We start from the raw sequence: 25,587 nt of genomic DNA on the forward strand, positions 1-25,587 counted from the left end.
ATAAAAATACAAATTCTTTGTTACAGCTTCAAGGAGACAATGACATCCAGTACTCATCTGTCTCTCATTATGTGGGACCAAAATTCTTCCACATCTGATTGCATCCTTGTTCCAGGCAAATGCTTCAAAGGGGGGTCCCAATGTTCTAAAAGTCCCTCAATGTATCCTAGAATCAGTTTCCCCACTTGAGAACCTGCAATGGCAAATATTCTCTAGTCATCCAACAAAGAAGAGATAATCATTAGGGCTGTGTGAAATGTTGGCGGGTGTTTTGTTTTGAAGTTGTTTCGACTCATTTCGAGCTTGAAACAGTGAAATCAAAATGAAACAAAAGGTTTCAAAACAGCTTTGAAATGAAATGAGGGCACTTGAAAGTTTTGAAACATTTCAAATTTTGAAGGCAGATTGCTTGCAGCTAAACAGAAACTAAGGAGAAGGAGGTGGTAGAGGGGGAAGGACTGCTCCGATATTGACATCTAGGCTCCCTGTTCAATTCCTCAGCTCTCTGATCATTTCCCCATCTTTTCCCCACGGGCCCCTGATCTGCACACAGTGTTTCAGCAGGCTGTTGCTGTAGGCTGGAGCCAGCAGCAGCTGCTTGACACAACCACTGATCCCAGCCTGCAGTGGCAGCCTGCTGAAACTCTGTGCACAGATCCAGGGGCCCACAACCCTTGGGAAGAGCTGGAGGAATTGACCTGGGGGCTGGGGAAATGTTCAGATCCCTGAACATTCCTCCAGTTCCCGGTTCAATTACCCAGCTCCCCAGTCTTTCCCCCAGCTCTTCCTGGAGGATGCAGTCCCCCGGATGATGCGGGAAGACAGCAGGCTGCTGCTGCCAGCTGGGGATGGCAGCAGCTGTGGGCTATTTCCCCAGCCAGCAGCAGCAGCCTGCTGAAACCCTGTGCAGATCCAGGGGTCGCGCCCCCCAGGAATTGCTGGGGGAATGATCAGATAGCTAGGAATCAAACCAGGATGCTGCCCCAGCTCCAGGACAGTGCTTAGCACCCTACCAAGCCATGCTGCACTGGTGCAATAGTGCAGCTGCTGCATGGACGCCAGGTGGGGGTGGGGCAATCCCCACTGCCCCGTGCTGCAGGGGCTCTGCCATGAGCCCTCAGAGGCCCCAATTGCCACTGCTGCAGCCAGTGAGTGCAGGGCTTTTTTTAAAGCTCCGAACTCACCGGTTTTAGAGCACGTGCATGACAGCATGCTGCTGCTGTCGACTGGGGCCAGCGCCAGCACCTGAGTCTGCCTGGAGCAGCACGCACCAAGCACCGGGAAGAACCTAGCGCTGGTGCTGGCCCCAGCTGACAGCAGCAGCCTGCTGTCATCCTGCATGCAGATCTGGGGGCCCACACCCCCCATGAGGGCTGCAGGGCTGTGCCAGACTCCTCCTGGGGGGAACAGGCCCACAGGTTTGTGTGAGGGGTGACAGCATGCTGCAGCTGCTGGCAAATGACACAAGTTTTGCTTTTTGCAGTTTGAGGTGCAGCTTCCCAGAAATCCCTCTACCTATCTCCTTGAGTCTTGGCAGGCTTCATGTCCTCAGAAGTGGCTACCATCCCTGCAATTTTCATCCGAATCAGGAATGAAATGACAAAGTTAGAGACGTTTTTGTAATTCCCTATTATAGCCTATGGGCGAAACATTGAAACACATCAAAACAGCGTCAAAACAGCAAAACAGTTTCAACCAAATAAAACGGAACAGTGTTTCGAAACATCAAAACAAAACTGTCCCTTCAAAACAGCAAAATGGAAGTCAAAACAAAACTGTGCTGTTTTGCACAGCCCTAATAATCATGGTTATTAACAGAAAGCAAACCTTTACAAATAATCACAGTTTTTGTTAATTGTGTTTACACTGTCAACAACTTTTCTAATGATGTATCCTACAAATGTATGAGGTGTGCACATTTGGAAGGAAAAGTCCAACAGATGGATCTTAGCTGGAAAAGCAGAAATCTTGTAATTTACAGAAATGATTAAAAAAATATGGGAGATCCTGGTTACAGAAGAAAAAAAAAAAAACAACTCATGCATTGAGTATGTAACCAGAAAAACAAACAGAGAACAAACAGATGTGGAGACAGTTGGTAATCACTATTACCTTTTATAGTTATAAGGCACTCATCTGCAAAAAAGACATTGTATTGGATTTCAGGGTGGGGGTAAGAAACAACTGGCGACTATCATAGATTACTATTATTTCTTAATAAGCAAAGAGAAACTTGTTTTTCAGCTTAAGAAAATCTCCAGTACTAATGAGTGAAATCCTAGCTCTGGTGAAATCAAAAAATTTCCACTGTTAAAAGGACCAGGATTTTATCTGATATGGCCTAACTGTTTGAGATAGCTGGTCCTCCATCATCATGGTGTTTCTCTTCCCAAGGGAGACATGGCTGTGTTATTTTATGAATCGTCTCTCAATGAAGGAGCCATGTGTTTTTGTCATTGTTAATGTTACATTCATGGAACCTACATAGTAATGATTTGTGAAATGAATGACTTTCTAAATTAAAGCTATTAAAATAATCAAGTCCTTTTCTTCATTGTGGGTAACACCCGTAGGAATTCTTCTCCAATCCAGCAGTCCTAACTCAGAAACAATATAGTTAGCAGCAGTTTTACCCGAGTAGAGAAACTAGTGATTTCATTTGTAACTTATTTAGTAATATAGGGTATAAACCAAATTAAACTTGGTTAGTTGAAACATATTTCACCCATACAATGTAATCTCCAGCAGCAGTATACCAGATGTGTAGGAAAAGTATTGAGGATTCTTTGTTCGTCCAAGAAAATAATTTCCTTACTTTTATAGAAAGAAAAGAGGAAGGAAAACGCATAATATTCTAAGAGAAACCAGTTTCTGGTAAACTTTTTGATCAATTAATGATTGCTTTGTTCTGGTGCTAAAAAATGTCAACAAGTAAAAACAGAACCCCCCCCGCTTTGAGTCATGCAAAGGACTGCTTTCCTGATAAACAAAGTGTTTTTAGCTTCTCTATGCTATTATATAACCCTTTGCAAAGAGGGTATATAACACTTTGCAAGGATGCCAAAAAAAGAAAAAAAAAGTCAGAGACATTCAATTAACTTGACCAAGCAGCACTCACAACTAAACCAAGCAGCACTCACAAGTACAGCCCAGCCTAGATCAACAAGTGGAACGTATACACAGGTAAGCAACAGGGGCCAGGGCAATGCTGTGACTAGGGGGCCAGTGCACACATCCACAGGAGACCTCAAATGCCTCTACACAAACGCTCATAGTATGGGAAACAAGCAGGAGGAACTTACCTCCTGCTAGCTGAGACCAACCCAGACATAGTGGGGCTCACTGGAACATGGTGGGACCCAGCGCATGACTGGGAGGTGAATATCAAGAGCTACAGGCTGTACAGGAGGGACAGGACAGGGAGGAAAGGCAGGGTGTGGCGCTCTACATTAATCGGGCCCTGAGACACTTCTGGATACCCATAATAAATTCCAGTGAACAAGAATATGACCTGAGGTGTTAGAAGAATGTAAATTTGATGAAGCTGGGGGGAAAAAAAAAACAAAAAAAACCAACCAGTGGTAACAAGTTTTTTAATGAACATATAATACTGTACACCCCCTAATAATAGTATTATGCAGGTCAGAAGGCTTGATCCAAGGCCCTCAGAGGTAAATTGGAAGATTTTCCCCTGATACCAAAGGCCTTTTGATATGGTCCCTTGAGGCAGAACCATCCGGCCTGAGACACCAACACAGGATTTTTCTGCAAACAAAAGTGACAAAAGATGACACTTTTTTTGTAGAAGAATGAACAAGAGCAGCTGTGGAATTTCTGACACATTAACGCTGAACATGTGCCACAGATGTTTTTGATCACCCATTGCTATTGATGGTATGACTGCTAAGTGAAGTAAAAATCATGTGGCTAGTTTAAGGCCACAGAAATTGTTGGTGTAGAAGAAATGGACAATTTCAAAACGTCTGTAGTTCAGTTTGTTTTGGGTAAGCACTAGTGCATTGACTAAGCTTTTTAGCTTTCTCAGTCTCACTGAGATCCTTGGATCTTTCTGAGATTCCTCTTTAGGCAACCACCATCCCACAATGAGTGCTGGTTCCTCTAGATTCATTTCAGCACAATTTTTTTTTCCGAATTAAATTTGGTGGTATACTTCATTCACCAGTCTACAGACCAGATCCAATCTGTGGGCCCCATCCTGTCACACAAGGCTAGCACAGTCAGGGCCCCCATCTCACAGGACTGACCCAGCTGGAGCCACATCTACCCATTTGTCATGGCACACTTCCACTGTTCTCATGGCACACCAGTGTGCAAGGCATACCTTTTGCCATATTTGGAGAAGGTATACATGCCACCTATGCTGAGTGACCTTCCCAGGGGGAAAGAATCATCCACTAATTCATGAACAACTTAGGTGGTCTAGGCACAAGGGTGGGACAAACCATGCTGAATTAAAATAGGTTCTACTAGCCTGATCAAATAGCACACACTCATGCCAAGCTATACTGGAAGGGCCAGGCCCTGCAGTGTTAACACAGAATAGACTACCACCAGTCATATAGACAGAAAACTCTGAAATCAGGCATATTTGTATTGTTACTTTAAATATTTTTAAAGAAAAACAACTGTTTGGTAAATGTAGACAGAAGTTTATTTTGGATAGTACATAACTGGCCAACGGCACAATCAATATTTAATTTCATCTGCTTTCCTATATGTTGCAGCAGTAAGTTGCTTGACAAAAGTCAGTAAATAAATCCAGTTTAAAAAATGGATAGATCACGTAAAATAGATTTATTTGGATACTTTTTAAAATATGTAGTATATCCACAGAGAAAAGTGCAAAGCTAACAAGGAAGAACCATGTGATGAGAAGTCAAATTAATAAGGCCAAAAATTGCTAATATTTTCAAATCAAATTTGTCAGGATTCTAAAAGCCTCAAAACTTTAAACTATTTTATTTCCAAACTAATACTATCAGATCCCAAAGTTCTTCACATTTGTGCAGCAAATTATCAGCAAGTTTTAATACATTTTTAGAGCTTTTTTAAAAGTGTTTTTATACTACTTATATATTACTTAATGCAGATGCCTTAGTGTTTAAAAACCTCTTGTTGAGTACAACGGCTATTTTAACATTGCAGTCTCATTGATAGAGGGTTTTTTAGATTTTGCTTGAAGCAAGACTGTCAGTAAATTAAACTTGAGTATTACTTTTGTGTGATGTGATTGAGGGGCACTGGCAGAGCTGTGTGGCAAAGACTGAACTGGTTATGTATCTCACAACCTCCCCAAAGCAGGAAACACGGCTCTTGATGATTTTGTTGCCTATCTAGACAGAAGGAAATCAGTTGTAATAGGAGCCTTCATGTACTCCTACAATTCAAATACATAATAGGAAAGATCACATATCTTCTAATGACTAACTCTAAACACCCACAACTAAAGCAACAATTCTTTGGCTATCTTTGTCTTAAAGGTTGTGGGCTTGTTCCTGGTTGGTGACTACACTGTCTGTGAATGCAGCAGCTGCTCATTAATACTGAACAACATTAATTTACACGTCCTTTTTTTTTTCCCACTACCTAGCCCTCCAATTGGTGAAATGCTCTGTATCTCATTAGTAAATTGGATCTGGATGTTAAGCATTCCTACTTTTTTAAAGGTACATTAATAATATACATCATTCCTTATCTTTTCAGGGAATCCCTTTCCATATACACTCCTCACCTGTCAAATATATGATTCCACATATTTCACTTAACAGCAACTGCTCTTTCATTGGCTCTTTTTTGTTCCCAGGTTTATACAGTTCCAGCAACAGTAGGGGGAGCTAACAGATTATCATCAGGTAGGGCATTATAAAATGGTGGCATAATTCATAATAGTTAAATTTTAAAGCAACCAAATGATTTTGGTTTTAAATTGGTAGTTAGCCTTCTCTGAAACTAGCCATGCTCACTCTCTACGAACTTCATTAATGTTGGTTGGGTAAATATTAGCAGTTCCTACAAAATGGCCCAAGTTACTGGCTCGGGTCTTGCAAGCAGGTATTTCCATAACTAAAACTACAACTATATGATGACAGGAAGCTCTTGTCCTGATCCAAACCTCATTTTTCTTCTGTACAGCAGATGAAAGAGGGTTAGCTGAGAAAACTCACTTTGAGGAGGAATGGAAAGATTTATTTGCTCTCTTATCTGCAGGCTCAGATTAAGATGTATTGGGAAGAAAGCATGTAGAATTTTTGTTACATTTGTCCTGTTACTAATGGTATTTTTATTTTTATTTTCAAAAAGAGCCACAGGAAGTTGCCAACAAACAGTAGCTCTTCCTTCCAAGGTATTATTAAAATACAAGGAATTCACAATCAACTAGACAGTCATTGGTACCCAACTCCCACTGACGGGGTCAGTTGCACTCTGGATTATAATATTGGATGAGATGAGATAGCACTTCAGATATAGCCTGACCCAATAATCATGAATCAGGCCCAAGACATGATGAGATACTTTTAAAAATCATAAGATTAAAAAAATACTTAGCAATGGCTAAGTAGACTTTCTGAGACCAGAAATATACTTATGTGGTCCTACTTGTATACATAGCCTACTTGGAGAGAGAGAGAGAAACAAACAGAAGTTAAATCAGGGTTTAACTATGAAAAAAAAGTTGGGTCCCTGTAAGCCAAAGAGCTACAGGACTTGTGTGCAAGTGTGTCAAGCACTAAAGAAAGTCCTTCACATTTATGGTAGTGTTAGAGTAATGTTGTAGGTGTATCGATGCAGGAAGAGTATATCTTCTTTTCAAAATGTGTCTAACCTAACCCTATCACAACTATGCAACTGGACCAATAAAAGGTATCACCCAAAGAAATCCTTGCCTTTTCACATCTACCACACACCAGAGTCCTATCAGGGGACAAACTACAATAACATTTTACTTTTCCGAGGGGAGCTCAATCTCTGTGGTATAGCAGGTGATATTCTATTTGGCACCTAGCCTTGAATCATAAACATCTCCTTTAGTGTTTGTGTAGGCATATGCATAAATCTGGGTTTCAGAAAGTCCACCAAGGCTCTAGTAGGAAAGCAAGTGTGACTGGAAAAACCAGTCCAGGAAGCTAGGAACAAATATATATAAATACTTATATAAAGAAGTATCCTGCCTCCAGGTTCTTTAAAGACAATAATTAAGGGCATAGCTTCATCGCAGAAATAATTTGGTTGATCAACACCTATCTTTAAGCACACAAATTAGCTTAACTTATTTTAAAACAGCCATACAGCAAAACCATGCGTGAGTTACTGTGCCCTCACTGATGCTTCATTCACTGGTCTGTGATGTTCAGATTTCTAGTTGAGATAGCCTTGTTTACTTGAAATGGCTTTGTGTGGATGGGAGCTGATTAAGGGCACTTACAGAAGTTACATTTTTTGTTCAATGTGGCCCCTGAAAGTCTCTACAGCTGTAATGTAACAAGTGTACACAGCCGAAGAGTGCTTTTAAAATGGGCATCCATGTGAAAATTTAATCCTTGTCAGATGAAATATCAGATGGGGCGCTCTAAGGCAGCGCACCTTAGGGAACCCATGTACAGGTTCCCTGTGAGGGATAATTTTGGTTGATTCCACCCACATCCTATTTGGTTTTTGCAGGGCAGGCAAGCACCAGCCCAGCCACACCCCCAGGGTGTACAGGGCAAAGTGTGTGTGTGTTGGCGGGGGGGGGGGGGGGGAGGAGGGGGGGAAGCACCTCTGCCATGCAGGCCCCATTTGGCTCCCCGCAAGACCCCAGTAGGGGTAGCTGGGGTGGGGGGGGGGGCTACGCACAGCAGGTGAGGGCTCTATCCTTCCCCCCTACCTCCCCCAGCTGCTGCTGACAGTTGTCAGCTGGCAGGGCAGGGCAGGGCAGGGCAGGGGGCTAGGGAGAGGGACATTTTGGCAGCCTTCTGGGAAACTGCAGGAGCACCTTGCCTGCTGGCCAGGTCTGGTGCAGGCAGGCTTCGAGTCCCCTACACCCTGTTGGGTTCAATGGCACTAACTCATGGCACTTTGTGCAAAGCCCCATGAGTTAGAGAGCTTCCCAGATAGTCTGCCTGTGCTTGTGTACATACCCTTAGAGACAGCACTCAAACAGAAGCCCAAAATAATTCTGCAGTGAACCTATACCCACAGCCACACAACACAGTGGTATGGCATGAGCATTATCTTCATTTTAGAGGCAGCTAAACTGACACACAGAGAAGTTAAAAGGCCATCCCAGGAGCACCCAGCTGCTAAGCAGTGCAGGATTTTAAACAGTAATGGATACAGGACATTCATCCGCTGCCCACCATCACTGCAAGCACAAAACATTCTTTGATGTTTGTTTCCAGCAACACCCTGAAAACAGCTGCTTGGGAACAACATAGCACCAGGGCACTGACACATTACTGCTAACAAGCATTGACTGTACTGCACTTAACATCACGTGGGTATCAGAGGTCAGGCTGCAACACATTACCTGAAGGAGCAGGTCCCCTTCAGAGAATGCTTCTCCATTGATCTGCAGATTAGTCTGTCCAGTTCCACCTGGTGCCCCAGTCTGCTCAGTCATGGAGCTGCCATTGTTCTTTGCAGTGGCTGTAAGGCAAAAGGTTGAGTGATCAGTGTGAAAGTGGATATCCAGTCAACATACTCCTGCCATTCATCTGGGTTTTTCAATTAGTTGGTGTCTAATTCTCATTCAAACAAACAGGAGATATCTGAAGCAGGAAGGTGAACATAGTTGAACAACATAAAAATAAAGATGAAATGAGATGAAATCTGCATGAAGTTGAAACATTAGATCTGAAGCGCAGGAGAAACATGATGTAGGTAATTTTTGTTCTCTGCCTACTCAGAGGGATGCACAGACAAACATCTGTGGTGCTGTAGCTCCAACTTGTGACTTCTAAGGTACAAAGACATTAACTTTCCCTCCCCTCTATTTCTTATGTTTAGGTACCTCTCATCCTGCCAAGTTCAGAAAAGTTCTGAAGCTCAGAATTCAAAATACAATGAGAGAGAGGTGGGGCTGCCAGGACTTTCTACCTGGACTTTGGAACAGGAAGTACCAGAAATCACACCAAATACCTGGAACTATACAACTTGGCAGGGTCAGGTGGCTAGTATTAGAGCCTCATAGGTATTGCTGAAGACCTGAATAGGATCTCCCAGATATTCAAGCACTATCTCCTCACCACAAACACACATAGGGGTTGTCACGCAGAATCAGACCCCATAATCTGTCTAACCCAAAATCATGTTTCTGACCGCAGCCAGTGCCAGCTGCTTTGGAAAAGGTGTGAGGAACTGTATAAGCCAAACTCATCCAGTCTCTTCAGCTGAAATACTGACCTAACCATTGAAGCAGAAGGTTGATTATCTTTACTTAAGTTTTTTTTATAATAGTGGATATTCTTTGTAGACATGTAAATACAACTCCTTCCTAGAAACCTGTTGAGATTTTCTTACCATTAACAACATGACCTGCAAATTCAGATTTGTCATTAGTCTCACATCAGAAGGTTTTGAGGTTCAGAACTGACCCCAGATTTTGAAATTTTAGATATCAAAAAACAAAAGAAATACGAAATAATATTAATGAAGCTGTGAAGTTCCTGCTCTGCCTCTCACTTCTGTGGCTAACTAAAGAACTGATCCGCATTTATTAAGTTTTAAATTTTATCTACGTTTCTAATAACCAAGATGATTTTTTTTCATTTTTTGCTGCTTCTCTCCTTTTTTCACCTAGTTGCAGTCTGCATCCCAGATTAAAATTTCTGCATACCATGAAGGACCCTACAGCATGCAAGCTGCTCAGATTTCTGAATAGCTATATTGCTCCTAAGCACTAAAAGCCACCATCTTAAAAACCTCTTGGGACACAGGGTTATTTACCACCCACCATTTCACCTACATTCTTAACAGAAGGCTTTCTGCTCGCAGACACTTCTGAGGGCAGCTGATATAATGAACACCATTCAGAGAGACAACCAAGACTTGCGAGTTGGACCTTTACTTTCCCACTGTGGGACTGCAAGTAGGTGAAAAAAAGGAGACTTCTTCCTTTCTAAGAACTTCACTATCTTCAGCACAAATTACAAGGTGCTTTTCTTTGTCTTTGCCTTCTAACATAATACGTAGTAACTTAGGGTACCTATACACGAGCAGCGAGGCTACTCCAATGTACAGTGATAACAATGCGTCAGAGCAGACTCAATCATGCTAATTACCATGCTCCAGCAGACTCCAGCATCTTGTATATCAGCATCCCAGCACTTGAAAATGGCAGTGGGGATGCTTTAACCAAAGCTCATTGAAGGAGCTGATAGACAAGACACTCCGGGTGCTGTAATTAGGGAGGCTCTCAGTGCTACTGATTAAAGTCCTCTCTTCCCCTCCATCCCAAACATGTGTATAAATGCCCATACAGACTAAAAAACAAGCAAGCCAATTGACCCTATAATAGCAATAGTCCATTGTATGCACATAGCTGCCTGAGGGGCAGGTGAAAAAATAAACGCCAGGTAAAAGGTATCAGTCACTTCATTACATGCACTATTGGATGCTATCCAAATGCCATGATGATGCACATGGGATAAGAAACTATAAAGACTCATGCTGGGAAGACAAAAAACTTTTCCTTATTACCACACTGGACTGAGGATGGATGAAAGAAGGATTTGTTTAAAAAAAAATAAAAGCACATTATTTCTATTTGTGAAGTTCTTTTAAGACAGGCCTATCATTCTCACAGGTTCATCAGCACAACCCATTTTCCCTATTTTCTTCCATCTCACTGCTCCAGTAATAGACTATATTCCATGGAGGTATGGTCCTTTATCATCAGTCTTCTCACACCATCAAAACAGAAATGGGCAGCTTTATGGACTGAGGTCTTCAGGTCTGATCTCCCCTGCCAAAATTTGGTTGCATGTGTGGGAAGTGATGAAAAATGAGGCCCAATAAGCATCCCAAATGTAGAAGAAACCTTTGGACTTTGGTTATATGGTATCATAAGTCTTTATTAAAGATCTGTCAAGAATAATCTTGTTCCCGGGGAAAAACTGAAAACCAAAAAGCATCAATTCAAAGTCGTGCTGCAGTATGTCATGCAAACTGCAGTTCAAGAACCGCATACTCCTTTTTTGCTCTCTCAGCCAGGTGCTCTACCTGAACTGCGTCTTTCCTCTTGCCTCTTGGTGAAGCAAGGGGATGCTTCTTCTCATAATGGTGCCTAGTCATCATGCATCTTCCTGGATGTAGTCTGCTTAGAGGCTTCTGTAGTAGAACTTCTGTTGAATACCAGACACACACTTCTGTTTTTGAACATTCAATTGTTCATTTTTCAATAGACAGAAGGCACTTTTTGCATACAAACAAAACATTTTGTTTAGTCAAAAATCCAATTTTCCATCCAAAGCAGCTTTGATGAAAAAAAAGTCAATCATCCTGTTGTGTATACTTTCCACAGAAATAATGACAGCATGGCTGGCTTTTTCCTGGCACATCAGCAAAATCTCAAAGATGACATTCCTGCCATTTATTTTGCCCTGCCTGGCAACAGTCTCTCCCCACCCCCTATTCTCCCCCACTTATAGCTTACACACAACACCAGCCAGACCAGTAACCTCCAACACAGTAAAACATGGTTAAGCCTCCTCTTGTACACTGAAGTACAAGAGATCTAAAATAATAAAAAAATAAGAATAGTGCTTTGTACTTAGAAGGCACCTTTCAATCCAGGATATCAAAAACTTCTCCAAGTTCTAATTAACAACATCCCTTAGAGGTATAAGTTATAGAAATGGATAATGTTCACCTTGCAAAAGAAACAACTCACAAAACTATGAGAACTCTCCAGCCTGACATAGCTATTTCCGTCCCACATTTTTTTTTTCAGTAATAGCCTCTTCCTTCCATGACAAGCCATACAAATCAATGAAGCCTAAATGGACTGAAGCCTTCAGTACATAAATGATGTGTTCATGGTCATGCCACAAATAAATGGAGCCCTGAAGCTTACACTCCCAGCTCACTGCTCTAACCAATGAACCAAACAAGAGCCTGACAAAGGCCAAAAAGGGGGAAGTGAAGAAATTAACTGGGGAATGAATCCATCTATTCATTGGCCAAAAATGACCAAGCCCTGTTTTCCACATTTCTGTAGGCATAATGTGTGTGTGCGCACACAAAGAAGTAACTAGTCACTGACCCTGAGCACACACGTTCCATTCCAAATTCAGCCAGTTGCGAGTCATTTGCTGGGTGATGTTGGGCCAGATTCAATTATCTAGAGCTTCCTTCTGGAAGCTAAAACCAGAGTGAAAAAAAAAGAGAGAGAGAAAAGAAAGAAAACCCTTAAACACCACCAGTTTTAACTGTCGCCCAAAAATATGAAAAAACAAATTATGGTCTCTGGGTGCCTTGATAAGCAGTACCTCCCACTCAAAAGCAATGAGTCCAAAGGTTTTGAAACTAAGGCAAAAAGGGAACAAAGAACACACATAGGAAAGCCACCACAAGCAGACCAGGTTCCACCTCTTAGGTTGTTAACCCGGTCCTCCTGTCACAATTGGAAACGCATTCCAAGTACTGCCTGCATCTTGCGTATCCTCCACCACTGCCCCCCATTTACAGTTTGTTATCTAAGGTTGCTGGAGTTCAAAAAATTTGGCAGGCCCCTCTTTGTACAATGAAGGGACATGTTCCTTTGGGGGCTCCACCATCTATTCTGGGGGTGGCCAAAATGCGGCCCATGGCCCAGATGTGGCCCACCAGGCCATTCTATGCAGCCTGCAGGGCCCCTAAAAAATTTAGAAAATTAATATTTATCTGCCCCTGGCTGCCTGTCATGAGGCCCTCGATGGCTTGTCAAAACTCAGCAAGTGGCTCTCTGCCCAAAATAATTGCCTGCCCCGATCTATTCCACAGATGAAGTGGGACTGCCCTACCTTAAACTTTTTCATGGACTGCTCTAACAGTAGGTACGCCTACTTCACTGATCTTCATTTTACGCTGAAAAATTCACCCAGTCTTACTCCCATAATGAACTTCAAAAATGGGCAAAAATACTACCCAGGGATCTCTCATAACCTAAGGTATTACTGAATATAATAAGTAGAAAAGACAGACTGGAATGTACTGACCAAACTAATGCTTCAGTGCTGGGCTGTCCAACTCATGACCTATGGGTTCCTACCTGGCCAACAAGCCTTCTGCTGCTACCAAGGTCTCCAGACTCCCTCTCCTTCCTCCCACTTCCTGTCCCAACTTCTTGGGACAGGGCAGCACAGCCCATGGAAGCCCAGAGAGCCTGTATAACCCATGTGGCAGGGGTTGGAAGAGCCTGCACAGCCCCCAGCTGCTCAGAAGTTGGACCATCTGCTTTAGCGTTTCAATTCTCTACACCCATTGGTATCCAAAACATTCCTGAGCTAGAGTACAATGTTACGTGATCCAGGTCTGGCCCCATACACCCTGCCCTAGCCCAGCTTGTCATCTGCAATGAGATATTTGCAAGGGACAGCTCTTTACAGACACAGACGGTTGGAAACTGTCTAACAGAACAAAGTTTCATCAAAAAATGCCAATTAGTTGAACCTGAAACAGCTGTTTGAAACTGCACCCAGTCTAAAATGTTTGAAAAAATCTAAAGGCAGGTTTGAAGCACTGCTAGAAAAAGATGGGATCTCTGAGCCTGGGATAGACATGCCACCCTGAGTTTCCTGCATCTGCTCGGTAAAACTGACATTTTTGGTGATATTAGCATGGAAACAAACAAGAGCATAAATATCATGAAGAAGCTGCACAGCCCAAAAAATTCCTGTTTCCTTGGAAATTTAAAACTTTTGGGGAGTTGTTCTGATTCGGACTACACCTGCAATTCACAAAAGGAAGTTGCCTGTGAACTAGAAGAACTAATTTTGGCCAGCTCTAGTCATGGTAATCCTATATTATGCATAGACCAGGAAATTCTCCTCTAGTCCCATACAATACCCTCTATAGTCCTTACATGCCTTATATGGATTGGAATCTACTCCAGTATGTTCAAATTCCTATATGGGGCTCTGCTAAGGTAAATACTTCAAGAGCTACAGAAACGGATCTATTGAATGTCTAACCTTACGCGGATCAGATTAACAACAGTCTTGAAAACCTCTGTTACCAATTTGGTACTAAATAAAAGAAAAAATATATTATATAAGTTGATCACATTATTAAAGAGCAACACATGCTCTCCCTGACTTTGAGGGTGGGAAGGGATTTACGCCTGTGTCAAGTTACAAAACTAGACACAAAGAGTGTGCCTTTGTGCTCTCTGGCCCCTGGAATGAGTTTTCCACCCCCTCCCCATAGATGCCTTTGCTGAGTCAGAGAATGGGGAGGGATTTCTTGGTGTTTTTGTAGCTCCTTCTGCTCTTTGCAGTTGAATCCCTCAGGGGTATCTCAGAGTTGAAGTCCTTACCTATGCCAGTTCCAAGGGGTTCAGGCTGATTAAACAGATTTCTGTCTCAAGAAAGTGAAGTCTCATTCTTGAAGGTGTAACATTAGCACTTCGTGGAACTGGGTGCCTCTGGGCATTGCTAATGAGCCGCAGAGCCTCTCTCCTTTGGTCAACAGTGAGATGAGTACCCCACTCAGGAGGGTTATGACTTTCTTTCCATTCAGAGAATGTGCAGTAGCCTCTATGAAGGCTGAATCTGACAGGTGTCAGTCCAGGCTTCTGAAATCCAAAATCATCCCCTAACTGGGGCTGTCCAACTTGTAAGTGCTTAGGAGCCACAAGGGTCACACCCCACCACCCCACTGCACTGTGCCATGGACTCCCCTGGTGCCATGGCCTGTACTGCCCCAGCCCCTAGGACAGGAGGAGGAAAAAGCTTGTGGAGGGGGGGGAGCCTAGAGACCCCAGCTGCAGCAGCAGCTAAAGAGATAAAGGGATCACCAGCCAGGTAGGAGCCAGGGGCCATACGTTAGCCCCTGTGGACCATCAGTTATGTAGTCCCGCCCTAACTGAAGGGCTTTACCAAGCAGCCAAAAACTGCATGAATTGTTGAGAATGACCTACTCTGACCCCGAAAGGAACTCCATTCCAACCCTACCTCTAGATCTCTGCTAATATATGCTGGTAGGGCAGAGAAACTTTCACTGCTACTGCTGGGCAGATAAGCAGACAGCTCCATCAGTAGTCCTGAATGACTAGCCGACTTTTTGGGTTGCTTGCTTTGCCCCCTTCCTGCAAATTCATTTTACATTGACCTGAAACGAAAAACTTAATTTTTTTCAGTGAACCAAAAAATTAAAAATTATAAATTTTGGCTCAGAGGAAATATTATTTGCTTTCAATTCCATTTTAGGAGGTCCTTTTAGTAACTTATATTAAATGATATTGAAATGCATTGGAAATGAGAAGTTATTTTGAATCAAAACAGCCAAATGTTTCATTTACATAATACTGAAACTAAACTTTAATTTTTTTTAGCTATTTTGTTTACTTATTTTTTCCAGCTGAAATGATTCCATGAATTTGCCACACATTTTCAAACTCTTTCAGTTCACAAATTTGCATTTCCAAAAAAGTTTCAATGGAAAATGTTACCCATTGCTTTCATTGGCATTCAGTCCACACATATTGCTTCTGAAACTGGAACATGAATATATAGAAACACCAGCAACCATGCACATTTTGCTCATTGAATAGTTTGCATACAATAACATAAAGGAACTGAACACATATATTGGCAGCTCTGTTCACACTCATCTAATTAAGCCATGCTCATTTGAAAAGGGAGAGCTTGTATAGCAAATTACACAGAATTAGCTTTCATCTGCATCTTCAAAATAGATGCACTACTTCTTGGGGACCTGCCAGAGCAGTATGACAGCAGGTGCCCTGGACAGCTGCATTAGCAATATAACAATAGGTTCCTGCAGCAGGCTTTAACAGATTATAGAGCACAGTGTTAAGGCAAAAGCTGGCCAGTAATGGTGATATATACTTGGTGTTGGTAGCAGAGAACAAGTAGAGATATGAGAACAGTTTCAAATTAGATCACTGACTGATGACGTGAGCCGGCGACATCTGCAGATGGTCACGGCCCTCCACCCCCCACTGCCAACAGTGCTGTGGCTGCCTGCAGGAACTCCCCGCTTGCTGCTGCCATGCTCCCACCACCAACAGTGCTGCTGCCTGCGGGAGCTTACCATGCCCCCCCAGCCTCCAGGGGCATGTGGCATTCATATGCATGTGTATATACATATACACATATACATACATGATTTAGTTAGTTTATAAGGTACACAACTAGATCACTGCAATCTTGCCATGACCCAGATTTCCACAAAATGAAAATGGGGTGAAGAAACAGATCAATTATTTTCTGACACTAACACCCACCCAAAACCAAAGATTACAATAAAAAAAAAAAACCAACCCAAACATCATGAGATTTACAGGCACATGTTATTATGGATCCTTTGCCACAGAATACAAAAGGTGTGGTAGAAGTAAAAAGGGCTTGAGAATTTTGCTAGAGAAACTCATGCACCAACCAGAATGCTACCAGGATTTCTGCCCTGAGATGGGAGATGCTGGATTCACTGGCCGGCCATTCCCCATGTTTGCTGCACATTTTCACAGCATGAATCTAAGCACCTTCTCTTTCCCCTTATGTTTAGAAAATCATATTCCATATTCACAAGATCATAGCAGTGTTTGTGGTCAGGGAGGGAGAGGAGGGCAGGCCTATAAGATCACATTACTACTTCTATTATGGCAGTGCTTGGGAGCTTAAATTAAAGATCAGAGCCCCAGTGCACAGGCATTGTATAAGCAAGTTCGTGACTTGCATGTCTAGAAATCATGACACACAAGGGAAGGTAGAAGAGTTGAGAATATTTAGTCTATAGAAGACGAGACAAAAGAAAAATTTCATAACAGTTTTCAAACTGCAAAAGAGTTACCCAAAAGAGGATGGTGATCACTTATTTGCTAGGGCTAGGGACAGAAATTACATATAAACTAGTATAAGTGATCAGAAATTGGTTCAAATCTGTAACACAACAGAAGTTCAGTGCATATTAAGGCTAGGGACAGAAGTTACACATAAACTGGTTTAAGTAATCAGAAACTGGTTTAAACCTGTAACAGAACAAAAGTTTAGTGAACATAAATCAGTTGCAAAATGGCTGAAACTGTTTTAAGATAAATCTGGTTGAATGTAGTATCAGATTTAACTGATTTAAGTCAAACCACTTTATGAAACTTTTGCCCAAGACTCCTTCCTGGTTGAAGTTAAGTCAAAGTCCCCCAGCATCAGGGCTACCACATTTCCAGTTCCAAAAAAGAAGCATGTCCTCCCCACCTACCCTGCCCTGCTGCAGCCCCGGCACACAGACAGCTTCCCTCAGTGCTGGCAGTCACCCCACCCCATCCCCTTCACACACACACACACACACACGAGTGCCTGCCCCCCCCCGCAACCTCCCAGACAGTCCCCAAACCCTTGCCCTCCAGACAGTCCCCAAACCCTTGCCCTCCAACACCCGCCCACCACGGACTTACCTGCATCCAGTGGCCAGAGCTGCTCTCACACGCTGCCTGACTGCATGGTGGCCACATGCATATGCACCCTGCCTCCAATCACCCTCCCTCCACCCCCAAGCAGCCCTCACGAGGTCAATCCGGGAAAACTATGAAGCTTTACTGACCAAAATACTAGACATTTGATCATATTTAAAAAAATAAAAGCTCAGACTGAGATTGGAGGATCCAAAAAGAGGACATGTCCAGGAAAACCCGGATGCATGGTAACCCTACCCAGCATGCCAGCTCACTGTCCCTCCCAAGCAAATCCTGGCTGGGGTCTGGGGACAGGGAAGGGGGTTAAACTCCCCTTCCCCCAAGTATGGAGCTGCCCTGCTGGCTTACTTATTGCTGGCAGTGACTGTGGACTTCAAATCCCAGAGGCACCTGAAAGCAGGAATAGGAAGTGATAAGCAAAGTTGCAGAGTCCTCCTGCTGTGATTGTGGGCTTCAAATCCCAGAGACCTTGGGGGCAGCAGGGAGAGAAAGTGAACACACAGCCCATGCTGGCTAAATGCCAGAGAGCTGTGCTCTAGAACCCCCAGCTTCTGGCTTGAGCCACTGCAGGCATATGGCTGCATTTCCTGACATGAATCAGTTCAGTTACTTATTGGTTCAATCTTTGCAATTTAGACTAAACTGCAAAGACTAAATCAATTCAGTCTCAGGCTGCTGCTGTGATTGTGGACTGCAAACCTCAAAGGCAGCAGGAAGAGGGGACAGTAGGAAGAGAAAGTAAACATTCAGCGTAGCTGTGTTTATAATTCTTCAGTTTATAGATCTTCAGAGAAATAAACTATTCTGGTTCAAGCTTTTATGAATTCAATCCCACTACCTTTTTACCCACCTTCCCCCCCTCCTCAGCCTGGCAACCTCCCTCACCCCCTCCCCCGTCCAGGCAGAGCATGGGCTAGGGCCTGGCTTTGCCCCCTCCACTCCAGCAATGTGGAGGGAGTTTTGGAGGGCTTCTCTGTTCCCTTCCCTTTAGCAGTGGTTGGTGGGCATGCTCTAGTGCCCCCAGGCTTCTGGCTTGAGCCACTGCAGGCATGTGGCTGCATTTCATGAATCAAAAATGGATGTCTGTTCACTTGTTTATCGTTTCAACCTATACAGCTTAAACTAAGCTGCAAATTTTGAATCAATTCAGCCTTAGCCTAGGGGATCCTGTTAAAATAGAAGCTGTTATGGACTTAAATTGCAACATGGGAAATTTAGGCTATAATGTTCTTTCTAATATCTAACAAAAAGGGAGGTTAAACACTGGAACAGATTACTTGGAGAAGATGTACAATCTGTATCACTGGAAGTATTTAAAAGCACAGGTGAGACAAACATTTGTCTGGAAAGATTTGTACAAAGCATGGGAATGAGAGGCATCGTCTAGATAATCCCAAAAAAGATAATGATTACAGGCAATTTAAAAAGAAACATTTTACACAGCTGCAAAGGGCTACAAGCAGGCTCCAAGGTAGATGAAAGTTCTGCTTCACAAAGGATTCAGATACTTTTCAATCTGACATCACATCAGTTTGAAACAAAGTAAAATTTGCAAAGTTGTCTGAAGGAAAATTTGAAAATGTGTGGTATTGGTTCAGTCTTAAATTTCTGACTCTTTAAAAAGTATTATACAATATTGCATAAAAAGCAAACACATTTGAAACAAAGTCATTTCAAAATGAAAAATCAAGATGTTTCCTTCCAAGAATGTTGAAATGAAAAGTTGACATGTGCTATTTTCTTATCACTGGCTCTCTCAAGGTTTGGTTGTCACCCCCATGCATATTGACCACCCAAAGCAGCCACTGAAGAAAGCTGCAGAAGAAACATAAGAGAAGCAGACAAGCCAACATGAATCCCTCCATCCCAGCCAGCCTCTAATCTTTGGTGACGTGCAATTGGCTAGCTTCTTTCTCATGTATTATTCTGTACCATACTCTTATTCAGCATATGGTTGTGATAAGCAAGGATCAAACATCAATGGAGGGCTGTTATGGAATTAGTACCAGAAAGGGAAAGAAAACAAGAGACTGAAGTGGAATTTGCAGAAAGTTCACCAGTGCCACAAAACCCTGCTGACAGGAACAAATTCCTGAGGGCCTGCTATTCTGGGAGCTCAGAAAATTCATACAACAAACTGAAATAACAAAACTTCCTTGTAGAACAGCTCTTATATGGCATTCAAGTGTCCTCATTCAGACTGAGTAAGTTTTAAGTAGCAAACTCCTTACAACCTGTCTCCCGGATTTAGGTTTTCTAGTACTGCATATTGCCTAGTAAAAAGCAAATCTCTATGTTATGACTTTAATAACTGGACTAGCTGTAAGTAAAAATAAGCAGCTAGAGTTTCACATTAAGCCATTTCACATTTAAATGCACCAGTTCCTGTGCAGGCGTTACAGAATCCTTTGATTGACAAATACAGCTCCAGCAATTCTAGACTTCAAGTCTCAGGAGAGGATTAGATCTTAATACCAAGCTCAAAAGTTTCCTCAGTTCTCTGTACAGGCTCAGCCTGTCTGTATTTTGAACCTTAGAGTTTCTAAATTTCTTAGAAGTGCCAGGACCATGGGGTCTACAGTCCTGTACTTCTCAGCCCAGACTGTGAATACTCCATTCAAGTTTATATTCAAGTCCTCTGAATGGAAATAAGCACCTATTCAGCTGAGTCTTGTCCAGTACAAGAATTTTCCAGCATTCTCCTACCATTAGTGCACCCACTGTTGTTTGTGATGACAGCAATGATTTTACTGCCATGTTGGTCTATACCCTCTCGGAGTAGAAAGAGGTGAAACGGAGGGTGGCTAGTCTACGCTGCAAATAGCTTGTCACTTTGCTCAGGCATTTATTTTCTGGCTGAGAAGTATTTTAACACTTATTGTGCCATGATCAGAGCTTTAACTTGTTGCATCAGTTTTGTTCACTATTATACCGAGGCACCTAGGTCTGGTGATGACAACATCTTTAATACATTTAAATAACATACTGAAGGAATCCTACCTCACTACAAAACCTACACTATCACTGACCCAGTCAAACTGATTCCACATTGCTCACAAGCGATCAACGGAGACTAGTTTAGAATTGAGCTTCCCCCAGAAATTCTGCTACAATCCCAAACTAGGGCCACCACAGGACCTTAAAGTCCAGTGATAATAAAACCTTCGGTGTGAGGTGACTGTTTCAGCTTTGAGGTGGCAGGACACAGAAGAGTAGCCCTGAAGCCACGCTTCCTCTAGAATTGCTGCAACACTGTTACCTCATCACGGAAGTGGAATTACAAGTCGGAACGTAAATTATTCAGTGGCCTGGGGTTGAAGATTAACTGTGAAGAACCACCTTTAATTGAGCTATCTATCCTGACCCACGTGTTTGGTGACTGAAGCAAAGCAGTGGTAGCAACCAATAAGGCTAACCATCAAAAAGGCCTTTTGGCCTCCAAATAATTCAGACTAATTCCTTCGTGCACCTTCAGGTACACCTGATAAGTGAGGAATCTGTATCCTCAGCCAACATCTCTGTCCCACTGACCCTCCAGCTGCTTCTGAAAAGCTCCGTTTAAAGCAGCACTTCTGTATCACCTGTTACAGGGTTTATTTCATCAGTCAGAAATGGCCAGATGATCACTAAAGGCAGATGAAAGCTTGATTTAGTATTTATGGAGGGTTCTGCAATTTTTCCTCAGGGCAGCGTGAAACAGAAACCCACAGTATTCGGTACAGTACAAGCAAGGTTGAAAGCATTCTACTGAGGGAGGGAACAAAACCCATTCATCCTGCTGAGAGGCCTTCCAGGCAAGCTGCATCCTACCTGAGCACCTGGGTGCTGTCAAAACCCGGTTCAAACACAGAAGTACGTTTTGAATGGAACAGAGAGGAGGTTACATTCAACAGCTACTGCCTGGTCTCTGTTTCCTCCCATTCCTCTTTAGTGTCCTGCTACAAGGATTCAATCTCACAGTCCCAGGACCCAAAAAGACAGTGAAGCATTTAAAGCCACTAGCCCATTCCCTTCCTGCACTGGGGAAGCAGCAAATAATCCCAGATATTTTTTGTCTCAGCATATACACCTTTTCAGTAGAGACAAACAAAGAAGCCAGGTAGTACAACGCATATATAAAAGCAACAAGAAAAGTCTGTCTTCACTCCCAAGGCCAGGAATTCCCATTAGTCACAGATTTCTAGGTCAGAAAGCTTCATTATGATAGGGTAGAAAAGTAGGGCTGGATGGGCTCTCACAAGGTCATCTAGGGCACTGACTCAAGTGACATTTTGTCATGCAATTGGTCCCCTGAAGCACTCTACAGACGTGCATGGCTGTAGACCACTTTAAAAGGGCCTGATCCTGCAACAGTCTGAACCTTCATTACATGAGTGTTCAGGTGAAAATACCAGCTTAAACAGGGAGCTGCATGTCCTCCTTTGAGCAAGATCATGCATGGATGCTGGGGGAGCATGCTGAGTTCTTGCAGGCAGTGGTGACGTTGTTGGCCACAGGAACATGGCGGCGACAAGCAGGGAGCTCCCACAGCAGTGGCAGCAGGGGGGAGGGGTGGGGGAGCAGCAACCACCAGCCACTGACAGCCTGCGGATACCGCCGGCAGTGTTGGTGGTGCCTTTTTGCAGGGGGTGCACCACCACACTCAGGGGGTGCATATGCACGTGTGCCCCCTTTGCGTCACTAATAAGCAAGGGGCACTGGCCTTGGCAGCACCCCTAGTCCAGCCCCTTGCTCCAAGCAGGATCATTCCTGACTAAACCATCCCAGCCAAGTGTCTGTCTAACCTACTTTTGAAAGTTTCCAAGCAGGGAGAATCCACAACTTCTCTAGGTAGCCTGTTCCAATGCCTGACCACTCTCATAGTCAGGATATTTCCCCTAATCTCTAGTCAGAAGAGCAGCAGGCAAATAGAAAGACCAGAAATTGATTTCAATAGTCTTCAGAGGCACCTTAGAAGTTTATACGCTGACACTGAACTGCTAATGCTGGAGATGAGTACAAGGTATACACACTGTCTACAGAAGTGGTTCTCAATCTTGCTAGACTCCAGACACCCCTTGCCTGAATGGAGGCACACCTCGGAAAATACCAGCTTAGCTTTCACTTTCATTTTGATACAGAAAAATAATATAGCAATTCTTTTGTTTCAAAGAACTTAGAAAGACCACAGCAGGGCAGAATGTTTTTGACCCTATGGATTCCTATTTGAAAGCTCTGAGTTTATGTTGCAAACCATGCTTGTACATCTAACAGCGCAAACATTGCATGGCATGCCACAGCACTCTTGAAAGCATCTGAAGGGACCCCAGAGTGCCATGGCACCCTGGTTGAGAATCACTGGTCTGCAGCACCCCCTGCATCTGCAGTGCTGAACAACCAGAACAAAGAGCAATGGGCCAAACTTTGTTCTGTCGCTGCCCACTAAAGAGTGGTGTCTCCAAACAGCCTCTGCAGAGCAGAATTCCTGCCTGCTCTCTAGCATGACCTGTTTGTAAAGTAGTTTAGGCTAATAGCTAATGAGATGGACCCTGAGACACCGTCTTCTATAGGTGGGGGTGGGAGGACTCCCAGCAGTGGGGCCAGGCTCCAGGGTGGGAAGGTTTCTCTTCCCTTAGTGGGTGTTGTGGCAGTTGGGAAATCTCCCAAATAAGCTTGCTGATCAGGATTTGGGGCTCTCCAAGCTAGTTCTTGTCAGGCTCTGCAGGATTAGGGCTGCTGGAGCAGCCCAAGCTAGAGGTATGGTTATGGTCTGGAGAATTCTTTCAGATTGGGCATGCCAGGTCTTCCAGTGCTAAGTTTAAGACACAGGTAGGTAGGGCAGTCCAAGCTAACAGTTAGTAGAAGAGACCTTGAAGGTCCCTCCTAGGATTGAAGGAGGGATTACTGCAAATTGGGAGGGGCCTTTGTAGCGGGAAGGTGCCTCTTACTCCAGTGGGTGTTGTGGCAGCTGGAGATCTCCCAGCTACTATTGCTGATTGGGTTTAGGAGTTCTCCAAGTCATTTGCTGTGGTCAGGCTACTCGGGTCAGAGCTCCTGCAGCAGCCCAACCTAGGGTTAGGGATACAGAATGGGTATGGTTTGGAGAGGCCTTTCTAGATGAGTCACTCCATATGAAACAGAAGAAGTACGCCACAGGAAAGAATCAATTTGTATTACTGTGTGAAGCTGGCATCTACACCTTACCAAACTTCAGAATTCTGCACACCTATTTCCGGCTGCCTCTAATTTTCTGTCCTGCTATAAATCACAAGCATTTTCAAAACAGCAAGAAGGGTACTTGTCACCATTATCTTTCTGACTTGACTGAAAGCAGGAAAGACAAAACATCTCACCAGGTTGCCAACTCAGTTTTGAAAACTCAATTGATTAGGAAATAAAGAGAGAGAAGCACCTGAATATCTGGTTCAAAAACTCTTTCATCATCCTTATCAGTATCAGTCACTAAACTAGCCTGCCAGATAACTTAGGACAGACCAGATCAGATCACCTTGTTTCTAACAGAAGGGAAGTGACAAGACCTACCATCGCATGGTTCTACAGTCCTTACCATTACTTGCATATAGCTATAACACTGAAACTTGGACCAGTTGTACAAACTTCTTGTTGAACCTTGACTCTATCTGAGGCAAAACCAGCCTACCCCTTGGAGCTCTCAGGTTGAAATAATTAACAAAACATATCCTGTTGTTTTGCACGGTTTCCTCATGTCACCAGGAAAAAACAGTTATGGCTGAGCCATGCTTTTATGAAAAACACAGTAACCAAAACAAAGCAGAATGTTTGTCAAGCCCCCTACGAATGGAAACCAGGGAGCTGTTCAAACTAGTATGAATTCTCATTCAGAAATTCTCAGAAAGCCATGCTTCTGCTGAGTCACAAAACAAACAGAGCTAAAGGTGAAATGGTTGCGATGCAGTATAGGACTAATAATCTTTTAACTCTTTGAAGAACACTTACCTAGTGTAGTGGAGCATTCTCAAGAAAGATTACATTTTTGGTACAAATAAAGAGATTGTCTGTGTGCTGAGCATGGTCATCTCTGTTTATGCATTGATGTTGATAGTGTAACCAAATAACTCATATGAGGATTACACCTAGACTTCATATCCCCAATTTCTCCTCCCGTGAAAACAAACCTACAATGCACTGATATTTCCTTGCGTTCAGCAGAGGTATGCCAATCCAGAAAATAACTTCACTTCACTTCAATTTAAATGTCCATGAATGTTATCATGACAGAACTTGTTACTTGCTCTAATGCAGGGGTTTTCAACCTTTTTTGAGCAGTGTACCCCCGGCAGCTAGTCGAGGGGGGGGGGAGTGACAGCAGCTGCACATGAAGCAGCGGTGCAGGGTGGTGGATGGCAGCAGTGGTGGCTGCATGCAAAATTCAAACTGCCCCGTGGCCTCCCCCAGCCCCCCACCATAGATTTCGCTCCCTGCATCCGCAGAGGGGCACAGCTGCCCTCACCCAGCCCCAGCCTCAGCCCTGCTCCTGTGAGGCGGTGGTGTGGGGTGGCGTGGCGGCGCTCCATCCCCACCTGCCCACACATACCCCCTGGGGCCTTTCAAAGTACCCCCAGGGGTACATGTACCCCTGGTTGACAACCCCTGCTTTAACACATATTCACATGAAGGCTAGAAGTGGAATTGATCTGTTCAAGCCATGCACCTGTTTATAGCACCTTCACTCATCGCATCAAGGGAGAGAAACAGTTCATTAGATCTTTTGAGCATGGTAAGTTATCCTGCTCCATGCTCCCATGCTTCTGGTACCTGAGCTAGTTTATGTAGAAGTACCCAGGTACTTATACACTCAATCGTGCTGGGCAATGTTGGTATACGCTAAACTTACTAATCAAACTGTGAGTAATAAATAGCAAATATTCTAACAGCTGCAGATGACAAACAACTGCTGGGCTGAAATGTTTGCATGAGACAGTGGAGTAACTTTG

At 43.4% G+C, this 25,587-nt stretch overlaps 1 protein-coding gene across 2 annotated transcripts in view; it reads right to left on the reverse strand.

The window, feature by feature from the left end:
* LOC149867196 (aryl hydrocarbon receptor-like) overlaps window positions 1–25,587 on the reverse strand; it is a 121,797-nt gene that overhangs the window by 30,145 nt on the left and 66,065 nt on the right. For both annotated transcript variants that reach the window (XM_090044952.1, XM_090044953.1), the window contains one exon: window positions 8,528–8,646. In XM_090044952.1, coding sequence (XP_089901078.1) covers window positions 8,528–8,646 — 119 coding nt within the window. The remainder of the gene's footprint in view (window positions 1–8,527; window positions 8,647–25,587) is intronic.

The sequence above is a fragment of the Crocodylus siamensis genome, chromosome 4 (genome assembly GCF_052110815.1).
Source record: "Crocodylus siamensis isolate JL-2025a chromosome 4, ASM5211081v1, whole genome shotgun sequence".
Classification (NCBI taxonomy): Eukaryota; Metazoa; Chordata; order Crocodylia; family Crocodylidae; genus Crocodylus; species Crocodylus siamensis.